Source organism: Camellia sinensis, unplaced genomic scaffold (genome assembly GCF_055761805.1).
Source record: "Camellia sinensis isolate YWXY unplaced genomic scaffold, ASM5576180v1 Unanchor10, whole genome shotgun sequence".
Classification (NCBI taxonomy): Eukaryota; Viridiplantae; Streptophyta; class Magnoliopsida; order Ericales; family Theaceae; genus Camellia; species Camellia sinensis.
The window spans coordinates 4,502,273-4,525,451 of NW_028128988.1; the positions used below are offsets into that span (position 1 = coordinate 4,502,273).

General features: G+C 43.3%; 1 protein-coding gene across 8 annotated transcripts in view; it reads right to left on the bottom strand.

Annotated features, from left to right (window-relative positions):
- The window catches only part of LOC114316749 (uncharacterized), a 60,234-nt gene that overhangs the window by 31,886 nt on the left and 5,169 nt on the right, over window positions 1-23,179 (bottom strand). For 3 of the 8 annotated variants that reach the window (XR_014357787.1, XR_014357791.1, XR_014357786.1), the window contains exon 2: window positions 5,422-5,523. The exons of 3 other annotated variants lie outside the window; for them this stretch is intronic. Coding sequence is in view for 1 of the 5 variants with exons in the window: in XM_082911254.1 (XP_082767380.1) it covers window positions 19,257-21,773 (2,517 nt within the window). In the remaining 4 variants the exon portion in view is untranslated. Of the gene's footprint in view, window positions 1-5,421; window positions 5,558-19,090; window positions 22,918-23,179 lie in introns of those variants that run through there. 2 more of the 8 variants (XR_014357788.1, XM_082911254.1) reach the window with 2 other exon arrangements.

Consider the following 23,179-nt stretch of genomic DNA (forward strand, 5'->3'; position numbering starts at 1 on the left):
AATTTAAGGAAATTGGGGAAATTGGGGAAATGCATGAAATTGAGGAATTCATTGATTAAATGGTGTAGTTGGATAATTTAAACCACTCGCCTATTGAATTGTTGTTATATTTATTTCCAGTCTAGAAATAACTGTTTTGGGCTATCGGTGGAGGATAGTCGTGATTGTTGTAGACATCGCATGTGGATTAGGAATAACTGAAACTAATCACATTGGTTAAGTCATTAATTTTGACAATTGCATTAATACAGAAAATACGTGTATTGATTGAGCATTGCATTTGCATATATTGTTTTGTGTGGGAGGAGATAGGGGATGTACTCCACGGTTTAGGGGAAGATAGGGGATGGACCTCTAAACCGGATTTTGTTTGGGAGGAGATAGGGGATGGACTCCATTAGCACCATTTTTATGTGTGCTTATTCTATTGAAGTGTCTTTACATGATTATTGATACAGCACTAAAATGTGTATCAAATAGGAAGTATGAAGTGTTTTGATATGAGCATGAGTCTCATTTGTTTTGTTGATATTGGAAGCAATGTGAATATGATATATAATTCACTGTTGTAAGTTTGGCCAGGTTCCGAGCCATGTTGATAATAATGGAAAGTGAAATGTGTCTTAGACATTAGTGTCATGAGACTGTTTAATGATAAAATTGATTATCTTGGTTAACCATCTATTGAATGCTATAGCTTTATTCAATGCTTATATTTGGTTTAGTATTTTTCTATTGGGCTGTGGCTCACCCTTTATGGGAACATCATTTTCAGGTTCAGGTGATAAGCTACCTCCACGGACTTAGCCTGGAAGGATTTGATGTTTGGGATTTTGAAGACTTGTCTTTAGTTATATGTTTTATTTTGTTATTTTGAGATTTCATGTAAACATTCAAGCCTAGGGCTTAACTTGTAAATGAGTTAGTACTCATCCTTTTTGTGTCCAAGTGTTAGCTTGGAAAGATGTAAGCCCTTAGGGCATTTATTTTGATGTTGCAGGATGTTACGTGTGATGTCTTTCAATAAGAATACTCTGATGAATAACTCAAATGATTCGTTTTCTTTTATAAATGCATGTTAATGTTATGGTTATTCTGGGTTTATTTTGAGGGCGTGACAAAAGATGACATGGCTAAAAGATATCCTGAACTGTTTCCACTAAATCTTGTTTTCTTCCAAAATGAATGTAACTCGAGTTTAGAGGACTAAACTCTTTATAAGGAGGGGAGACTGTAATAACCCTCGCCATTGTTTATCGAATAACCACTGATTACCGTTAAACTGAACTGATTATGACTGATAAGTGAACTGAATAAATTACTGAACTGACTGACTGAAACTAGGACTGACTTGACGGAGTAAATCTGTTTAATTGTAATTCTATCCGTTGACTGTTTATTTGATCTATTCGTATTTTAGTGTTTAAACTGCTAATTGAAGGCCTTATCGGCGGCCGAACCGGAAATCGATTAGTGTTTTATGATCATCGTAATTTATGTGATTTTATAGCATGTTTATCTGAAAATTGATTTGGTAGATTAAACATTGATAAATTGCATTATTGACTTAATTATGATTTTGCCATTGTGAGTGGGCCACTACACCAAACCTTGCCTAAGACTTAGTCTTGCATTACACAACATTTGTTCAGCCATTTTTCTTGAGTGTTTAGCTGACTAGAGAGGGAGAATAGGGAGTTAGAGTGAATTCATCTTGAATTGCTTGGAAACTTGAAGAAATTGAAGGAGTATTGCATATTTAAGCTCCCTTCTTGGACTACAAGACCTAATGTAGATCATTGACCTTCTTTATTGTGTATTTGAACTTGTTCATGATTAGTTCTTGAGCCTCTAGTGATTTGAGCCTTGAATTGGTCCATGTATGTTGAATTGAAGCTTAATTGTTGCATGCATGGCATACTCTTGCATTTTTGAGGTTGTTCTTCATGGATTTTTGCATGCATGTCCATGTTTTGAGAGTAGACCATGTTTTCATCTTGTTTTGAAAAGAATGAGCTCTCTAGAGCATGTTTTAAAGCTTTGAAATTGGTTTGAATTCATGCATGTTTGCATGTTCTCCATGTTCATGAAAATTGGTTTGAAAGTGAGTTTGAATTAAACACCCTTGGGCTTTGATTTCTCAAATTGAGTTTTGAATCATGTCATTCTACATGTTTACAAGTGTTTTCTGGAAATTCAGCCCAAGAGGATCGGTTTTGATGCATTTAAACTTGGTTTTGAGCTTGGAGGTGCAATCTGGGTTTTCCAGATTTTGCGCTCTTGCTCGAGCGGGGAAAGTGGCGCTCGAGCGGGGAATCCGAGCATCCAGTATCTTTGCACTGTTTTACAGTCCGCTCGAGCGGGGGATTGGACGCTCGAGCGGAGGCAACTGTATCACGCTCGAGCGGGTGTTGAGCGTCCGTCGAGTGGAGATTTCACCTATCCAGTACTTTTACAGTACGCTCGAGCGGGGGATTTGACGCTCGAGCGTGTACCTTTGTTGCATGTCCGCTCGAGCGGGGAAACCTGAGCTCGAGCGGGACTCTGTTTTTCTGAAAATTCTAAAACTGTTTTCTGATCACATCTTTGCATCCTCATCCCATTCTAGGCATTCTTAAGCCTAGTTTAAGACATCTTGTTGAGGATATAGATGTAGAACACACCGAGGCATTAGGGATTAAGTTATTATCTTTCCCAACTGTGTAGCTTAGTCTGTGTTCATCCTGTAAACTGTGTAGGGTTGGCTTTCCGAGGAGACGCTCTAGCTTACTGTAGCCCAGAACTCTGTGAGTAACATCTGTGTAAAGATATGTTCAAAAATGATTATCTTCTGAACAATTGAACTGTACTGCTTTCCGAACTGATTACTGTTAACTGATTGAATGTATGTCCTATATTCTGAACTGTATTATGGCATCCTTAGCACCTACTGTTTACTGTTACTGTTACAGAGATCTCTGTCGGTTCCCTCGTTGGAACACTACTGTTTACTAACTGATGGCCATCATTTACTGTTCGGTCTTTTTTAAGACCTACTGTTTACTGTACTGCTACGCTAAGGAATGTACCACATATGACTGAATGACTGATATACTGAAACAATGAACTGTTTTCATTACTGTAAGGACATTCATTCTTAACCCCTTTACGCATTGTGTTATTCACTGGGCTTTAGCTCACTTCTCATATATATATGTAGGTGTACAGGCACCAGAACGCGGCTAGAAGCGTCGGGGTAAATTCCAGTTTTGTCAAGCCAACTACTATGCCTCACTGCGAGGTTCCGAGCCTGCCATGCTATGGCTTAGGGGTCTTTTATTCCCCCTTCTGTCTCTGTACCTGTTTTGTAAACTGTATAGACTGATAGCACTGTACTGCACTGTACTCTACTGTAAATAGGGATTGAGTCCCCGACCGAAACGAATGTAAATATTGTGCATACTATTCTGTACTGTTTATGTATATATGTATGAAAAGTCTTTTTGCGTACAGACTGTCACAGCTCATTGGACATTGTTTATTTACTGTTTTGGCTTCCGCCAGGCCCTGTACTCTATTTTACTGTATTATTGTTAAGCAGGCCTTCGGTAATCTCGGATTACTGGCCGGTTATGGTGCTAAACCCATAGGGCCGGGTTTGGGTCGTGACACATGTAAACTAAAAAATGGAAGCTAGAAAATGCCAACTAATTAAAAAGAAAAAATATATATATTCTTAAAGACAAATTAATTTATAAGTCCTATTTGGAAGACTTATTTAAAGTGAAGTCTTATGAATATTCTTTTGGAGTTTGAAATCCTATTTAAATAGGAATGTGTTTCATAAGGTCCTATGAGTAGTAAATGAATGCTATTACTGTACTTTTATACCCCTAATTTGTTTTCATATTGTAACTTATATTCTCGTTCATTATATCACGTATGGGAAAAATTTTAGGAAAGACAAGTCTACAGGCAATGACCGCTCGAGTTTTTTTTTTTTTTTGCCTTGATTACGAGATTCCTAATGGATTTTCAAAATGTTGCTTAAATGGATGTGGATATGGTCGATGATATGATGAAATTTGAGGGTTGTGCGTTGATTCTTTTGACAGATTTCAACTCTAATCGGTTGAGAGGAAGAGGTATTTATTTATTTATTTGTTTTTTCGAAGTGTGGATTGTTCATTTTTAATAGAGTATTGACAATCTATTACACTCATTGATAGGCACACTTTGGGCAATGTTCTGATTGAATGTGTGTATTTAATATTGTGATGGTTGATACGTTTTGATATGTTCGATGTGTGGGGTGGTGTGTATAGGTTTAAGGGTTGGGTTGGGGGTATATGGTTTTGTACTTTGGGACTTGGATGATTGTGTTACGATGCATGTTACATTTAGTGTGTAACGTTAATCCACATACATCATGTAATAGATGGCATTTATGTATTTGTTCGGTTGTATATATGTTTGAATATGTATCGTGTCTTTGTTGTAATCAGTGTTTACATAAATTATTAGGGGTTTAGGTTTGTAATTGAATGTGGATTGAATCTCATCGCTTGATGTTGAAGTTACACTAGTTGGAGGTGATGATGGTTCAATACATGGGTTGGGTTAGAATGTTACATGTTACATTTAGGAGATTACATTATTCGTAATTCAACGATGGAGTATTGGAATGTCACGTTGGGTTTGGGATGAAAAGCATATGGGAATGTCACGGTGGGTTTAGGATGTTACATGTTACATTTACGTTGGGTTTGAGATAAGAAGCATGTGAGAATGTCACGTTGGGTTTGGGAATGTCACATTGGGTTTAGGATGTTATATGTTACATTTATATTTTGTATTTCAAATTTCCAACCATATAGATATGATCACAATCTATGGTAACATTTGATTCCCCATATATGGTATTGCCATTAATCAAGTTATTTTGAATTTCCGAAGTATATGAGAATGTCACATTGGGTTGGGATGTTAATATTACATTTACATTTTTGAATTTTAAATTTCCAACCATATAGATATGATCATAATCTATGGTAACATTGGATTTCTCATATATGGTATTGCCATTAATTATGTTATTTTGAAATTCAAATTTCTGACTATATAGATATGATTGCAATCTAGGGTAATATTGGATTTCTCATATATGGTTTTGCCATTAATTAGGTTATTTTGTAATTCAAATTTCTAACCATATAGATAGAATCACAATCTATGGTAGCATTAGATTTTCCATATATGGTATTATCATTAATCAGGTTATTAATTAATTAAGATTGGGGGTAGATGTGTCTACAAGAAAATCATAGGACCTATTAGGTTATAAGTTTTTTCATAGGACCATATCTTGTATAAGTCTTCCAAATAGGACTTATAAATAATTTACCCATTCTTAAAAGGAAGAAAAGAAAAACTCTTTCATACCTCTATATAGTAGCCTGTGATGACTTGAAAGCAAGAAGATAAATGATGATATGGTACTCCATATTACCTCCCAATCCTTATATTTATACAGAAACAAAGTGCCTGTTTGGGAAGTAAAATTTGAGCCTATTTTAGGCTAAAATTCATAAAAAGACAAAATAGGTTAAAATAGCCAATAAGACAAAATGTCACATCCAACCTATAATCATTTCATTTTTTCTCTCACAAACATCACATTCAATTATAAAAAAATCCAATTATCTTCCCAAACACAAAAATTTTAGCCTACTAAAATAATCAAAAACTAAAATAACTTACTAATATAACAACTTCCCAAACACCCACAAAGTATGTCAAGGGACAAAAAAGAAGCGTGTAAATTACATTATTGCATTTTGGTTTAGGAAAAAAAATAAGGAGAGAGCAAATTACTTGCTTGCAATCTGATTTAGAGAAAAGGGAGAACAAATTACTTGTTCCTTACATTTAGATATACAAAGACAGTGTATCAAAGGACAAAGAAGAAAAATAAAAAGAAAACAATTTACTAGCTTGAAATCTAGTTTAGAAAACAAAAGCGAATTTAACCAGTCATATGGTGTTTAAAATTTGAGGAAATACCATTTTACCCCTCAAACTTTCACGAATTTTTCAATTTGACCCTCAGATTTCCATTAATATCAAATTTACACCCAAACTTTCTAAATTTTGATCAATTTGGCCACTGTCGCCACATTTTGTCAACAATTGGACGGAATGTGTTGACGTGACACCAAAATTCATTTGGAATTTCATTTTACCCCCAAATTATACCTTAAAAATCAATTTGCCTATACTGGCCTGGGTCTGGGCTAACCCATTTTATGTTATCAGGTTGGGACATGGGGTTGTCCCAGGTGGTTGTGGCCTTGTTGATGCGGGCTAGGGCCTTAGAGTGTCTTGGGAGACTTTCTATCTTGAGCAGGTCACGCCCGCAACCATGGGGCTCGCGGCCGTCATGATCTGGCTTAAAGGTCGTGCCCATGATGGGCCGCGACTGGCTGCGACCAAAACTGGGGTTTAGGTCTTTGTATAGGGGAGTGAGTGTGTTGCCCGCGCTACGGCGCGATGTCAAGTAGCGAGTAAGAGGGTCGCTCCCTCGGTCAAGGTGGTCACGCTCGCAACCAAGGTGACTGGATGATTGCGTCCACAGTGTTGGGGGTCGCGCTTGCGACCTACTGAGGTGGCAAGTCCGCGCCAGCGATGGTTTAGATTGAGGCCATGATGGTTCGTGTATTTAAGTCTGTCAGTGCACTAAAAAGTCACTTTTTGAGATATTTTCTCTTTTTTCTCTCTCATGTCCTCCATAACCAAGCTCCCAAGCTCTTCTACCCTGATTTTCATCTCTTTTGAGTGATTTCCTACCTCTAGTTCTATTGATCAAAACGTAGAGGATCACAAGAGCTTTATTTTAATCTAAGCGGATCGTGTTTTCGTTTGCCATGGATTTTTTTTGACTTTCTCCTCATCACTTCAAGAGGTAGGGATTTCTTTGTTCCTTTTGAATACCTCGTCTATAGATAGACATGTGGTAGATTTTATTGCTTAAAAATCATATCCATTGTGGATTTCTTTGAAAATCAAGAAAGGAGATCTAGGGTTTGATATTTGGGGTTGAAATTGTTAAATTGATTGTTGTTTGATTTATTGGGGAGTAGTTTAACATGTTTATGTTGAGAGGGAGAAAGAGTCCTCATTTAATATTATTTACCTAATGAATTAAAAAGGAGTAAATGTGAATAATGGTTGTGTTTTGTTTAACATGGATTGTGCAAATGTGTTAATAGCTAAAAGTGAAAATTAATCATGATACTAGAATTGTTTTGGAATAATCATGTTAAGCTGAGTTATAGATTTTAGTATGGATTGAGTTAAGCTGGATTAATATGGATTGAGTTGGGTTATGGCTTTGATATCTATAGATTGTAGTTTATAAAATGAAGAGAATGGATCTTGGATAAAGATTAGAGTATGGTAATTTGGAAAATGAGAAAATGGATTTTGAAAAGAGAATGAAATCACTACACATTCTAAATTTAGAAATGAACTTGAGGTTAGATTACGAGCATTTTATTTACTAATGTTGTTATTGGAGTTAAGGTCTCATGAAAATTGGATCATTGTATTACGGGTATTAAGCACATGTGTTTACAGATTTTGTCCATAGTCATCGGTGGAGGATGACACTACTGTGTTGAATAGATTATGCGTATATATTACACTTATGTTATTTGTGCTCTTAACATGTTGTGATGGTTGGCAATGTATACTATGTTGAGAATAAGAGGTACCATTACTTTCCAACTAGCGCCTGGAGAATTGGCTGCGCTTAGAATGAGAGGTACCAGAACCTTCCAGTTAGCGTCTGGAAAACCTAGCAAAGATACCATTACCTTTTAACTAGTGTCTAGCAAATTGGCATTTCGTTATAGAAAGGTGTATCATTGGCTTACCATGCTTAAGACAAGTAGAGCAGACTATTGTTAATCATTATTGTCTCAGTGTATCTGTGTATGTCCTGCATTATGATGGTTATGGTTCAGGAAGGCCAGGTTACCTTATATGTTGAGTAGGTAGTTGTTGTTTTCATGTTTGTGCTAGATATTTTATGTGTACATATGGGCGTATCAAATTAATTGTTGAAAGTATCCCTTTAACTTGGGCTTAAGGCCCGGAAATGTGATGAACGTATTGGAGACGAACGTAGGTTATGTATTGAGTTTGTGAATAATGTGAAGAAATCGAATTTTTGTGAACATGTTTCAAAAACAAAACGGTTGTTATGTGATATTTTTGAAATGGAAAATGAGAAGAAAATGTGAACCATCTGTATTGTTGAAAGAATTGAATGATTTTGGGAAAAGTACTTATGTAAATATACTTTGGTTACAAACCGTCACATTATTTATATAGTATGAGTTGAAACATTCAAGATCATATCTGTAAGTTGTTATTGTTTAGGTCATGTTGGAATCTCTACTGAACTTTATGTTCATTCCATGTTGCTAATTCTTTTTCAGGTGAATATCGAGAAGTGTATCAAGATAGAGGATCTTCTTTATCTGGTGGCCACAAGCCTTTTATTTATTGGCAGAATGTCGTTGTTGTAAAAGTGTTGAACCCTTCCTTTTATATGTAATGATGTGAGCTTATGGGCAACTTATTTAATTGTATCTCTTGTTGCATTCATTACGCATTCGAAAGAGAAAATCTTCATTTATTTATCCTTGTTAATGTTTAGAACTTCTGTATGTTAGCTCTGAAATTGTATTATAATAATGGATTTGGCAATGACATCCATGAAATAAAAAGTGGCGTGTTACATTGCACCCCAAATATAAAATAAAATAAAAAATTTAATTTAAATATTTAATAAATAATTTTTTATCTCAATAATGAAAAAATTAATTTTTTTTTATATTTGGGTGGCAAATTGATTTTTAAGGTATAATTTGGGGGGTAAAATAAAATTTCAAATAAACTTTAATGCCACGTCAGCACAATCTGTCCAATGGTAGACGAAATGTGATGGCAGGGGCTAAATTGATCAAAATTTTGAAAGTTTGGGTGTAAAATTTATATTAATCGAAATCTAGGAGTCAAATTAAAAAGCGTGTAAAAATTTTACAGGCAAAATGATAATTTCTCTTAAAATTTGGCAACATTTGTCTTGCACTTGACATTTTATAGAATTTAGCCCATTGACCAAAACTTTTGCACCGTACTAAGAGGTCAAGAGTTCGATACCTCTTACCTGCGTGAGGGTCCCATTCGCCTCGCAGTTGTTTTGGGTATCTCTTTCTTTCTTTGGGAGTTTATTTGTAGTTCTTTACATCATAATTGTTAATTTAAGCTACTTCAATGTTTTGAGACTAAAATGTAATTAAAAAAGGGTTAACTACACTAATGATCTTCAAAGGATACGTTATACTATATTTTAGTCTCAATTTTTAATTGTTTCATTTTTGTTCTCAAATTATGTGATTTATTACACTTTAATCTCTGACATTAATGTCATTCAAAATCAATAACACAAAAAAAGCATTTTAAATTTTTTTTTATGAAACTCAACAAAGTCAAAATAACAAATAACGAAGGCTTGGTGGAATTAATGGAATAACATGGATTACAGTTTAAAAATTAAGGGAAATGAAACTGATTAGGTTGTGACCTTATGCTCCGTTTGTTTAGGTGGAAAATATTTTTAAAAGGAAAATATTTTTTACAAAAAAAAAAATTCCAAGAGAAAACATTTTCCCATATTTAGTGGTGGTGGTGAAACGAAGGTGGAGGTGGAGGCATGGTGGTCAGTCATTGATGGTGGTGATGGTGGCAGTAGCCGTGGCCATGGTGATGGTGATGTGGTGGTGGATGTGAGGTAACAGTGGTAGTGTGGAGGCATTGGTAAGATTTTAGTTCGAAAAACGTTTTTTACACTTTAAAAGTGAAAAATATTTTCTGTCCATATAGACTTATTTTCTATTGATCATAGAAAATATTTTTCATTAACTTTCGTTTTCTATTGTTTCAACTACCGAAAACTACCAAAAAAATATTTTTTAAAAAATGTTTTCCGACCAAACTCAAAAGGCTGCCTGCCATTTCTTTTGATAGGTTTGCGAGATGTTGTTTTGATGTGCCCAACCATTCATGAGATTAAGGCAAATTAGGTTTTTTAATATTTAAATAATTTTTATTAATTTTTATATTATGAAATATTTTATGAAAATTATATGTTTAATTCTTGTAAGGACAAATTATATCGATGGTCCTTATATTTTGCCCCTTATGTCATTTTGGTCCTTATACTTTCAATTGACACAATTTTGACTCTTAATTTTAAATTGTGTCAATTTGATCCAATTGATAATGTCGTTAGTGTTTTTGGCTTAAAATAATTACTGAATTGGTTGAGGTAACTCACTGAAGTTAGTAAATTATAATTTTACTTTAAAAAATATGACACACACCACTTATAATGCATATTTTTCATAAAAAAATATTCAGAGTTGTAATCAATTGAATTAAATTAAAACAAAATTATAAGTTCATAATCAAAATCGAGTCAATTGAAATTATAATAACTAAAATGACACAAAAATCAAAATATAAGAATTACTGTCACAATTTGTCCTCCTTGTAATTAAAATTCTAAGTGTTAATATTGGGATCACTTTTGGATAATGATTTTTTTAGTTGAGCTTTGAATACAAAGTTTTTATTTATTGATCCTTTAGAAAAGGAGTGTTTTTTTCATTTAATTTTTTTTATGTATCATTACTCAAAGAATAAAATTCTTTTCCTGGCCTCTTGATAAAGAATATTTTTCTCAATTTTTACAATTGAAGACTTTTGGACAGAGATTGTTTGGCTGGGACTTGATAAAAAATGAATTTCTTAGGGCTTGTTTCACATTCAAATCAATTTTTGAGCGCTCAAAATCAAAAATTGTTTGGTTTTATAATTTTTCAAAATTATTAATTTTTCTATCTTCTCTCTCCTTCTCTCACATCATACATATCAATTAATTATTTTTTTTCTCTCTCTCCTCTATCCCATCATATATATCAATTAATCATTTTTTCTCTTATACTCATCTATTCATCTACAAAAAAAATTACAAATCATCCCAAATTACAAAACTTTCTATCTATACTATTATTAAGTAAAGGTCCGAGTTGGTGTAGTGAAGCACAACTCTCCTCATGCCATGTGACAGTGTTTTTTATTTTAAAAAAATTACACAAAGAGGTGAGTAAGATTTGAACCCATGATCATCATGAGCTTAAGACGGGAGAACTTATACCACTTAAACTAAGTACATATAATAACATTAATTTCATTATTATTTTCTTGTATTATTACTTATTTGAATTGCACACGCAATGCGTGCCACCATCTAATTTTTAAAATATACGACCAAATAAATTTTAAAAAGTCTTTTAAAATACATATTTTTTAAAATTGATTTTAAAACCAAACCAAAGCAAACGGATCCTTTTAGTCTTTTGGGTAAGGAAAGTATTTTTTTTGTTGGATCTTTCAAAAATGACCATTTTTTTTTTTTTTTTCACTTATTATGCGATACGGGGACTAAAGCCATTGTTTGAATGGCCTACTACGACATGAGTTGGTCGGGTGTTTGACCGTCATGACCAGACTGACTAGTTGTAGGCCAATTAGTTTCAATATGTGGAACCAAAGTATATCAATATCAAAGGACCAAAAGGAAGAGAATAAATTACTTGCTTACGCTTTGGTTTTTTTTAAAAAAATGATAGAACAAACTACTTGCTTGCAGTCATGGATATAAAATTTTGATCCACATCTTACAATTTTACGAGCTTACGATTCATTTAGGTACAATTGATCTAGACCATGTTAAAAACTTCTTATAGGTAGGATCTTTCGATCTTGATAATGTGATCTTATAGGATCATGGAATTCCGATCCGAATACGATCCTATTTACGAGTCTTATTTTGTATTGTAAGACATATTTTATTATAAATTTTATATTTGTTGTCTAAATACCAATTTATGTAGTCAAAATAAATAATAAAAATTGACATGGATAGGCTCACAAGGCATACGGCCCACAGTAAACCACCCCAAACCCATCACTTGGGACCAATGACTTAACCCGGTTGGCAAAGCCCAAGACAGCTGGAGGCCATCTAGACATGGAGGGCCAATGGCATTTGGGCAGATGGCAGGTGGGACACGGGCCACATCAGCAGACAAAGATCTGCAGAGTTATTATCACAACACATCACCATTAATGCATCCCATCACAGCATTTATTACGACAGCACCCCCCCCGCCGGAACAAAGCCTCCATCACCCTGAACAAGGTAAGCTACGGCGCAGGCTTTCGGCGAAAGAAAGCACGTCACAAGAGACAGGAGAAATGATAACTAAAGAATATAAGCAAGGATAGGAGGAGGAGAATAAGGTTAAGCTATCTCTCTCTCTCAATCCCTCTCTACACAGTTTTTCTCCTACTCTACTAATTCTCACGCCGGAGGGTTCACTGGGGAACTACCCCGTTCCCCTCTGGGCTTGAATGCAGGTCACTTGACGGAGTCATCACCCTGAGCCAGAGTCCGAAGAGCCTGGACCGGTCCGACCTATCCACCCGGGAAGCAGAAACCTATAACCTCATCAGTTGGCGCCGTCTGTGGGAACTTAGTGGTTTATTCGTGCGCTAGTTGTGTTCACTACCGCCGGAGCCCTCCCTTCTCACCATCACCTTCCCCTCTTGCCCGTCCAGGTGTATGGTCACGACTAGGTCCATGGCTTCTCACCACAATGCCGCCGATCACCAAACAGATCCTTCCCACCCAACCAACCCACCACAATACATCATCGAACTCACCAACAGCATCAACCGCATGGCCGAACAAAACCAGGCCCTGATCAATGCGTTACTCCAAAGAAACCCCCCCGTTCCACCTCCAAACATTCCACCCAACCAAGGAACAACCCCAGGCCATACTGCTCCACAACCCCCTCCGCCTAACCCAGAAGGCTCGCAGCTCTTTCCTCCCCAACATGAAAACCTACCACCTCCACCCCGCCCGCCAGTCGCAGCACTGACCCCTGAGGGGAAAGCTAGCAGTGTCCAACCTCCATTGGCCGACCATGGCGACAACATTCCCCTCTGGGACGCTGAAATCCGAGCTATGAAACTCCAACTACAAGGGGTCATGCAGAACATTCAGCACAAGCCCTCAGCCACCACCAACTCGCCTTTTGTTGCCTCCATCCGCGACAAACCATTGCCTGCCAAGTTCAAGATGCCTACCATTGACTCCTTCGATGGCACGACGGACCCAGTCGACCATCTGGAAACCTACCGCACCCTCATGGTCCTCTATGCCTTCCCTGACGAGATCATGTGCCGAGCTTTTCCAGTGACACTAAAGGGATCAGCTCGGCTGTGGTTTAGCCAGCTACCGGCGGACTCCGTCTCCACCTTTCAACACCTCAGTGACTCCTTCCTGAGCCATTTTATTGGAGCCCAGCGTCAGAGGCGCCCAGCCACCCAGCTCCTTAACATTCGTCAGACTGAGGGGGAGTCGCTCCGCAGCTTTGTCACCCGCTTCAACACCGAAGCCCTTCAAGTAGCTGAGAATGACGACAAGGTCATCCTCACCGCCTTTATGGCCGGCCTGCGGTCGTCTGATTTCCTTTTCTCCCTCTCCAAAAACCCTCCAACCACCATGGCAGCTCTACTGTCCAAAGCCCAGAGATACATGAATGCTGAAGATTCCCTGGCCGCTCGGCAAGAGCCGACTCCTAAAAATCCGACTCCCAGAGAAAAGAGGAAAGACTCCGAGCCCAGAACCGCCCAGTATAATAGCCAAACACCCCACTATAATGACCGCCCCCCCCCGAACTGACCGGTCGACTCCGACCCGACCGCCCGGTCGGTTCGAGCAGTACACCCCTCTCAACTCCCCCATGGAGCACGTCCTCAATCAAATCCAGCGGGACTACCCCCTCAAATGGCCCCTACCGTCCCGAAACCCTTCCACCCGGAAAGATCAGTCCAAATACTGCCGCTTCCACCAAGATCATGGCCATACCACCGACGAGTACATTAACCTCAAAGACCAGATCGAGACCTTCATCCGCCAGGGCCGCCTCAGCCGATTCACAGACCCCCGTCCCCCACAGAGACAAAGAACTGACCATCCCAGGAACAATCGCCGACGCACACCACCCCGCAATCAAGCCCCACCAAACGAAGGCCACGATCGCCCCCCACCACAGCCTCGGCCTCCGGGCAATCCCCCTCCACCAGTCGGAGAAATCAGAGTCATTTCGGGGGGCCTTGCTTGCGGGGGGCCATCCCGCTCGGCTCAGAAGGCAGAACTCAGAAAAATCAGGCAAGGCTCAGACAAAGCAGTGGCGACGGTGGACCGACCTCCCAAACAGTCAAAACAATGGATCGAACCCATCACCTTCACCGATACCGACTGTGCAGGAGTCCGTTACCCACATGATGACCCCCTTGTCATTTCTGCCATCCTCTCCAACTACAAAGTCAGACGAGTCCTCATAGACAACGGCAGCTCCTCAGACATCATCTTCCTCAATTGCTTCCGCCAACTCAAGATTGGGGAAGAGAGCTTGTCCCTTCTCCAAACCCCTCTGGTCGGCTTCACCGGCGACCGAGTGATCTCCATCGGCTCCATCGATCTGCCTATCACCATCGGCGAGCACCCGCGGCAGACCACTAAGCTGCTCACCTTCCTTGTGGTCGACTGCCCCTCTGCCTACAACATTATCCTTGGCCGCACAGCCCTAAATGCCTTCCAAGCCATCACTTCCACATATCATCTGGCCATGAAATTTTCCACCGATCTCGGCGTCGGAACCGTCAAAGGCGAACAAACCGTGGCCAGGGAGTGTTATGTCGCCTCGCTCAAAGAAGTCAAGCTAAAAGAGGCCATGATCATCGAAGGGCTTGACGTCCGAGACGAGGACAAGCTGGTCAGAGGTGAACCTGTAGAGGAACTTGTTGAAGTCAACATCGATCCCACCAACCCAATCAGAACCGCCAAGATCGGCAGTCAATTACCTGCTCAAGCCAAGGCCGACCTTACTGCTCTCTTAACCGAGCACAGAGATGTATTCGCCTGGACTCATTCTGACATGCCAGGCATCGACCTCTCCTTCATAACCCATCGCCTCAGCATCGAACCCCATTTTCGACCCCACCACCAGAAGCAACGCATTTTCCATCCGGAGCGCAACACCCTTATAGCTGCCGAAGTTAACAAACTCCTCGAAGCCCAATTCATCAAAAATGTGGACTATCCTAGGTGGTTGTCCAATGTGGTCCTCGTCCGAAAACACAATGGCAAATGGCGGCTCTGTGTCGACTACTTTGACTTGAACCGAGCTTGTCCCAAAGACAGCTACCCCCTTCCTCGCATAGATCTCCTGGTCGACGCCACCGCCGGTCATCAAATGCTCAGCTTTATGGATGCCTTCTCTGGGTACAATCAAATCCTAATGCACACATCTGACCAGGAGCACACATCATTTATTACTGACCGAGGTACCTACCACTACCGTGTAATGCCGTTCGGATTGAAGAATGCTGGGGCCACTTATCAGCGGCTGGTTAACACCGTTTTCCATCACCAAATAGGCCGGAATATGGAAGTCTACGTCGACGACATGCTAGTCAAAAGCAAATACTCCTCCGATCACCTTACTGATTTACGAGAAACCTTCGCCACCTTGCGCAAGTACCAGATGAAGCTCAACCCAGAGAAGTGCGCCTTCGGCGTAGGATCTGGCAAATTTTTGGGCTTTATGGTCAGCCAGCGCGGCATCGAAGCTAACCCTGAGAAGATCAAAGCCTTGGTTGAGATGCAGTCACCTCGGACGGTCAAAGAAGTTCAGAGGCTCACCGGCCGAGTGGCGGCCCTTAACCGCTTCATCTCCCGTGCGACAAATAAGTGCTTGTCCTTCTTCAAAGTTCTTCGGCAGACGTTTGAATGGACAGCTGAATCCGAAGAGGCCTTCCAACAGTTAAAACAATGCATGGCCAACCCCCCCTTCTCTCCCAAGCAATCACGGGCGAACCCCTCTTTCTCTACCTAGCAGTATCAGGAACCGCAGTCAGTGCAGCTCTCCTCTGAGAAGATGGCTCAGTCCAACGACCGGTCTATTACATTAGCCGAGCTCTCAGGGGCGCGGAGCAGAACTACCCCTTGTTGGAAAAACTATCCCTGGCCTTGGTCATTGCCTCTAGACGACTCCGCCCATACTTCCAAGCCTACTCCATAGTGGTCCTCACCGACCAGCCCCTAAAGAAGGTCATGCAGCAACCAGAACTCTCAGGTAGACTGATGCAGTGGTCTGTAGAACTCAGCCAGTTTGACATCTCTTACCGCCCTCAGACAGCAATCAAAGGGCAAGCTATAGCCGATTTCATCATGGAGTTCACTAAGCCGACCCCGACCACCACACCCCCGCCCTTACCAACTCCAACAGAGCCAGAAGATCCTCATTCTTGGACTCTCAATGTTGACGGGTCGTCCCGAAGAGAAGGAAGCGGTGCCGGCCTCATCCTCACCTCTCCTGAGGGCGGCCACTTCAAATGTGCCCTCCGTTTCCTGTTCGAAGCAAGCAACAATGAAGCCGAGTACGAGGCATTAATAGCAGGACTCCACCTCGCCAAGGACATAGGGGTCAGCCACCTCCGAGTTTCAGCGACTCCCAACTCGTCGTCGGTCAGATGACGGGGGACTTTGACGCCAAGGACGATACGATGCGAGCTTACAGAGACCTGGCACTCCCCCTTGTTCGCCTCTTCAATACCTTCCACATCAGGCATATTCCTCGGGCAGAAAACTCTAAAGCAGATGAGATGGCTCAATTGGCTTCTGCTGACCATCCCACCCTCAGCCACGATGTCCGCGTTGAATATCTACACCACCCGGCCGTTTCACCCAATCTACAAGCCATACAGTGTATTCAAAATGAACCTATCCCTTGGGCGTCCGACATCCTCCTATTCTTGACCACAGGCGCACTCCCAGATGACCAGCTGCAGGCTTCCAAAATCCGATCCCGCGCGTCCAATTACGTCATTATCGACGATATATTGTACAAACGCGGCTTCTCCCGGCCATATCTACGGTGCCTCAATCCAGCGCAAGCAACTTACGTAATGCAGGAGATCCATGAGGGGATTTGCGGTAATCACTCAGGAGGCAGGTCCCTTGCCCAGAAGATACTCCGTACTGGGTACTTTTGGCCAACTCTCAATCAGGATGCAACCGACTTCGTGCCCAAATGCGATAAATGTCAACGCTTCGCCAACATCCCTCATGCTCCTTCTACAGAGTTGATCACACTCTACAGCCCTTATCCGTTTGCCAAGTGGGGGATTGACCTGGTCGGTCCGCTTCCCACCGGTCGAGGTCAGACCAAGTTCGCGATCGTTGCCATTGATTACTTCACCAAATGGGTCGAGGCTGAACCCCTTGCCACAATCACCGAGCGGAACACCACCAGGTTTATCTGGCAATCGATCATTTGCCGATTTGGCATCCCTCAAGCCATCATCTCTGACAATGGCAAACAATTCGATAACGCGAAGTACAGAAAATTTTGTGCAGATCTCCAGATCCAACCGTGCTTCTCCTCCCCCGGTCACCCCCAAGCAAACGGCCAAGTTGAGGTCACCAACCGTTCCCTTCTGAAAATCATCAGAACCAAGCTCGAAGCTGCTAAAGGCCTTTGGGCTGAGGAACTGCCAAATGTACTCTGCGCTTACCGAACCACTGCTCGCACTCCCACTGGCGAAACCCCTTTTCGCTTAACATATGGCGCTGAGGCGGTTATTCCGGTAGAAGTCGGTTTGCCCACTACCAGGATTTTACATCCGGATCTGGCCGCAGCCGACGAACTCCGCCGAACAGACTTGGACCTCGTCGAAGAGCTCAGAGAGACCACTGCTATCAGATTGGCTTCGTACCAGCAGAAAATGAGAACACACTACAACCGCCGAGTTCGACCACGAGAGTTCTCCGTGGGGGACCTTGTCTTGCGAGAAGTGACTCTTGCCACAAAGAATCCAATCGAGGGCAAACTGGCAGCCAAATGGGAGGGGCCCTACGTTGTGAAAGCCCGACCACGACCAGGCACTTACCGACTTCAAGACATGGAAGGCCGAGACCTGCCCCATCCCTGGAATGCAGAACATTTGAAGCGTTACCTACCAATAAGTTCATATTTTTGTATTGTCAACATTGTTGTATTCCCCTTTCCATACATAATGTAAATGCCGACTGATGGCCTCGGTTTTCGTAATTCAACTGTTTCTATGTGGCCCCAATAACTTTTCCACTTGCAGCACTTCAAAAGCCTCGGCCAGACCGAGCACCTCAAAAGCCTCGGCCAGACGGAGCACTTCAAAAGCCTCAGCCAGACTGAGCACTTCAAAAGCCTCAGCTAGACGGAGCACTTCAAAAGCCTCGGCCAGACGGAGCACTTCAAAAGCCTCGGCCAGACCGAGCACTTCAAAAGCCTCGGCCAGACCGAGCACCTCAAAAGCCTCGGCCAGACCGAGCACCTCAAAAGCCTCGGCCAGACCGAGCACCTCAAAAGCCTCGGCCAGACCGAGCACTTCAAAAGCCTCGGCCAGACCGAGCACTTCAAAAGCCTCAGCCAGACTGAGCACTTCGAAGGCCTCTGCCAGTCTGAGCACCTCAAAAGCCTCAGCCTGACTGAGCATTTCAACGCCCAGCAGAACCACATTTTCAACACTTAGTCACATTCTGAAGCTTCTTCACAGTTCCAGGATTACGTCTTTACCTAGTTAAATTCTCCACATACTCTCACGTATTTCATTTACTGATCAGGTTATTTGCCAAGTATTTAGTTACAATTTACAACTTGCCTCTTGCTCCAACTTTTCCATTATCTTTTCAATTTTAATACGACTCCAATCGCGCTTAGTCAATTTGCCAACTATTTAGCTACATTTTCAACACTTAGTCAATTTTTCCACTTCTTTCACGTTGCACGATATTTTTATTGACCCAATCTTTATGACCAGTTTTAATCACAACATTTCATTCACACTGGCAGCATAAGCAAAATACACAAAACCCAACTGGCTATACATTCATCCATTACAATTAAATAATCTTTGTAGACCACTCCATTACAGTTAAATTCTCCATACCTTCATTTATTCCTTTACAAATGTGTTTACAAAAAAAAAACAAAAAACCACAGAGCACGCCCAGATCTTCTTCTCCTTGGCTACTCTTCCTCGCTGGATGCTAGATCCTCTTCTTCAACGCCTTCGTCCAGGGGGGTCTGGGCCACATCATCCTCGCCTATTGTCACACTACTCAGGTCCAAGTTTGGGAATAGCTCCTCAGCTCTACGCTTGAACATTTTCCAACCGCTGTCCCAGAACTCGGCCATTTCGTGCTTATAGAAGTCGGACTGCTGGAAGCTTTCAATCACCTCTGATTCCGTCCTACCTCCAGCAGTCTTCCTTGATGGACCCACCCCCCCAGGCTCTTGACCAGCCAGACTCCTGGCGACGGCAGCATCCACCACCATCTGGAATTCGGGGGACCCTTTATATTGCTCCACTGCCGTGACGCATAGATCAGGGTAGGCCGCCTTTTCAGACGCCGCCTTCGCCCTCTCCTCGTCCAGCTCCCTTTGCAGGGCCCCCCTTTCAGCAGCCGCCGTCGCCCTCTCCTCTTCCATCCCCTTCCTCAGACTCTCCAGCTCCGCCGCCACCTTCGCCTTCTCCATCTCCCATTCCCTCAGAAGCCTCCCCTTGTCCTCCTCTGCTCTGGCGCGCTCCTCCCCCAGCTCCTTCAACAGGTCTCCAATTCTGGAGTCCGCTTCATCCTTTTGCCTGACCAGCTCTTCATTGCTGGTCATAGCCTCTTCGTGCCGCTCGACTGCCATGGCGCAGGCCATCTTAGACTCTTCCAACTTTTTCTGTTCACCAGCCAGTTGGAACTCCAGCGACACAACCTTACGGCGTGTGTCCTCCAGTTCCAACTTGACTGCTGACAGATCGGCATAGGCAGTCTCCCAGTCAGCACTGTCCTTCCTTAATTTGGCCAACTGGGTCCTGGCCTCCTCAGCCTTCAACTTGGCGGCCCCAGCTTTCCTAAGAAGAGCCCCTGCCAAGGTGGTTACCTCCATTTGGGCGGAGTATAACCCCCTCAGCAGGTCGGCCTCACTATACCCAGATGCCGCGCGCAGAGCTCCCTCATCCATAATCTTCACCAGGCGGTCGGCTCCCGCCCTAGCTGGGCCTTCTTCTCCCTCCAACCTTCCAGCTACCGCGCGCGCATGATAAATCGCCGTAGCCACACGAACCCCTCCTTCCTGGGGGTCAGGCCTCCTCTGGACCTGTTCCCTCCCGCTCGGCGCCGCCTCACCCACCCCAGCCTCCACTTGTACTGGTGGAGCCATCTCCATAACCTCCACCGTTGAGATGATCTCCACCACCTCTGGGGCGTCCTTTGCCGCAGGGACCTCCGCATCCGTTGGGGCCACCTTCGCCCTCTTGGCCCCAGACTCCTCTGCAGCCTCCTCTAGGGCTCCCCTCTTCTTCTTCTCCTTCTTTTTCTTCAGAGCTGCCACCGCCTCTCTGGCCTTTTCTTTTACAAGGTCTACAGGCAGCGGCCGCGGCTCAAAGCTGCTTAAGTCTTTTTCCCCCAACGGCCTGGGGCGCGGTCGGATCCTCTCCCGCGAGATCGGTTCAGGCGGTCGGTCCCTCTGCGCCTCTATCAACTTCGCAGCCTTGGCCATAACGGCTCGATCCTCTACCTCCTGTGCTCTTCTCCTCTCCTCCAACTCCGCCCGGCCGAGGTCTCCACCTTTCAGCTGCGGTCCCAGCCCCGCCTCAAACAGTGCAGACGGCTGGACAAGATCGTCCCATTTGGCTTTCTCTCTCTCTTTCCACTCCCTCACTCTCTTCACCCTCTCTTCCGCCACCGCCCCCAGCCTAGACTCCATCGACCGAATTGGCACCTTCCAGATGGTGCGCACCCCCATCCCCCCATTAACTGACACGAAGAACCACCGTGGCTGCCACCCCTTGATCGACGTAGGCAACCCCGCCACCAACCCCCTGCCCATCACCACCTGTAGGGTGACCCAAGTTTCTTGCTGCCCCGACGCTTTGTAACATGAGAAGAACTCGTCGATCGTCATGGCCTCCCCTCCATTCGCCTTAGGCCACGCACTCGCACAGGCCATCAGAATCTTCCACGCATTGGGCATCAACTGCCCCGGCGCTACCTCCAAGCGATTTAGCACGTCAACCACCACTTGAGGCAATGGCAGCCTCAGCCCCCTTTTCAGCGCCTCCTCGTACAAGGAAAACTCCCCTGGCCTCACCATAGACGGCCTTTCCCCTGGTGTTGGCAGCCGCAAATCTACCTCCGCCGGAATCTGGTACCGCTCCCTAATCGCCTCCAAATCCGTCACCGTAAGTGTAGATTTGTCCGCCTTAGTGTGCCACTGCTCCGGCTCCACCTGGTTTAGTGGCTTTGGAGCCAATATCACGGCCGACGCCTCCGTCCTGTACTGCACTGCTAACTCCTCCCCATCATCATCCCCCAACGGGTCCACCCTCACATTAACTACTTCTTCTTGTGCCATTTCTAGGCCTTGCTCACCAAAACACTTCTGACGCAGACGCAAGGAAGTTGAGAGAATTCTACACAGATATGTCGCACGCCGTGAAGCAGTTAACACTTGGATATTTTGAGTTTCTGTACAAAGGTAGGTGAAACGCATTATACCAAAAACCTACGGTTTTACCCGTATTCCATGGATCCACATTAATTTTCGCCCGTTTCAAAACCTTTCAAATCAACCGCCAAAACCGCCTTTTCAAAACCCCCCCTGTGACCTATCGTTTCATTTCTGCTCCAACGCTTCATTTCCCCCACGATACTGCCACGTGTGTGGCCACGATGCACTGTCCCCTCCCCTTACCCTGTCCTTTCCATTTCACATCATCACATTTTTTGAGCCCCGCGCCATCCTGGTCGGCACGCCTCACGGTCGACCCCTCCCGCTCGGCCACCCTCGCGGTCGGCACGCCTCACGGCCGACCCCTCCCGCTCGGCCACCCTCGCGGTCGGCCACCCTTGCGGTCGGCACGCCTCACGGCCGACCTCTCCCGCTTGGCCACCCTCGCGGTCGGCACGCCTCACGGCCGACCCCTCCCGCTCGGCTACCCTCGCGGTCGGCACGTCTTCCAGTCGGCCTCTCCACTCGGTTCACACTTCCCTTCCTTATTCCTATTCCCTTCATTGGTCTAAAGCTGCACTCGAAAATGGGGGACTACTGACATGGATAGGCCCACAAGGCATACGGCCCACAGTAAACCACCCCAAACCCATCACTTGGGACCAATGACTTAACCCGGTTGGCAAAGCCCAAGACAGCTGGAGGCCATCTAGACATGGAGGGCCAATGGCATTTGGGCACATGGCAGGTGGGACATGGGCCACATCAGCAGACAAAGATCTGCAGAGTTATTATCACAACACATCACCATTAATGCATCCCATCACAGCATTTATTACGACAGCACCCCCCCGCCGGAACAGAGCCTCCATCACCCTGAACAAGGTAAGCTACGGCGTAGGCTTTCGGCGAAAGAAAGCACGTCACAAGAGACAGGAGAAATGATAACTAAAGAATATAAGCAAGGATAGGAGGAGGAGAATAAGGTTAAGCTATCTCTCTCTCTCTCAATCCCTCTCTACACAGTTTTTCTCCTACTCTACTAATTCTCACGCTGGAGGGTTCACTGGGGGACTACCCCGTTTCCCTCTGGGCTTGCATGCAGGTCACTTGACGGAGTCATCACCCTGAGCCAGAGTCCGAAGAGCCTGGACCGGTCCGACCCATCCACCCGGGAAGCAGAAACCTATAACCTCATCAAAAATCAAGTAGTATTAAATCAAATAGACTAAGAAAAATAAATTAAGAAACAAACATTTAAATATTGTAATAATTTAAGAAAACTAATTAGTCTGAAAAATAAATTTAGCTTTAGCAAAGTCTAAGGAGGGTAAGATGATTGCAATTTTACTCCAATTTTTGGAGAGACTATTTTTGTGACTCGAATCTGCTCCATCAGGGATGGTAACGACAAATCTTATCATTCAGTTAAGCCACTCTTTTGAGTT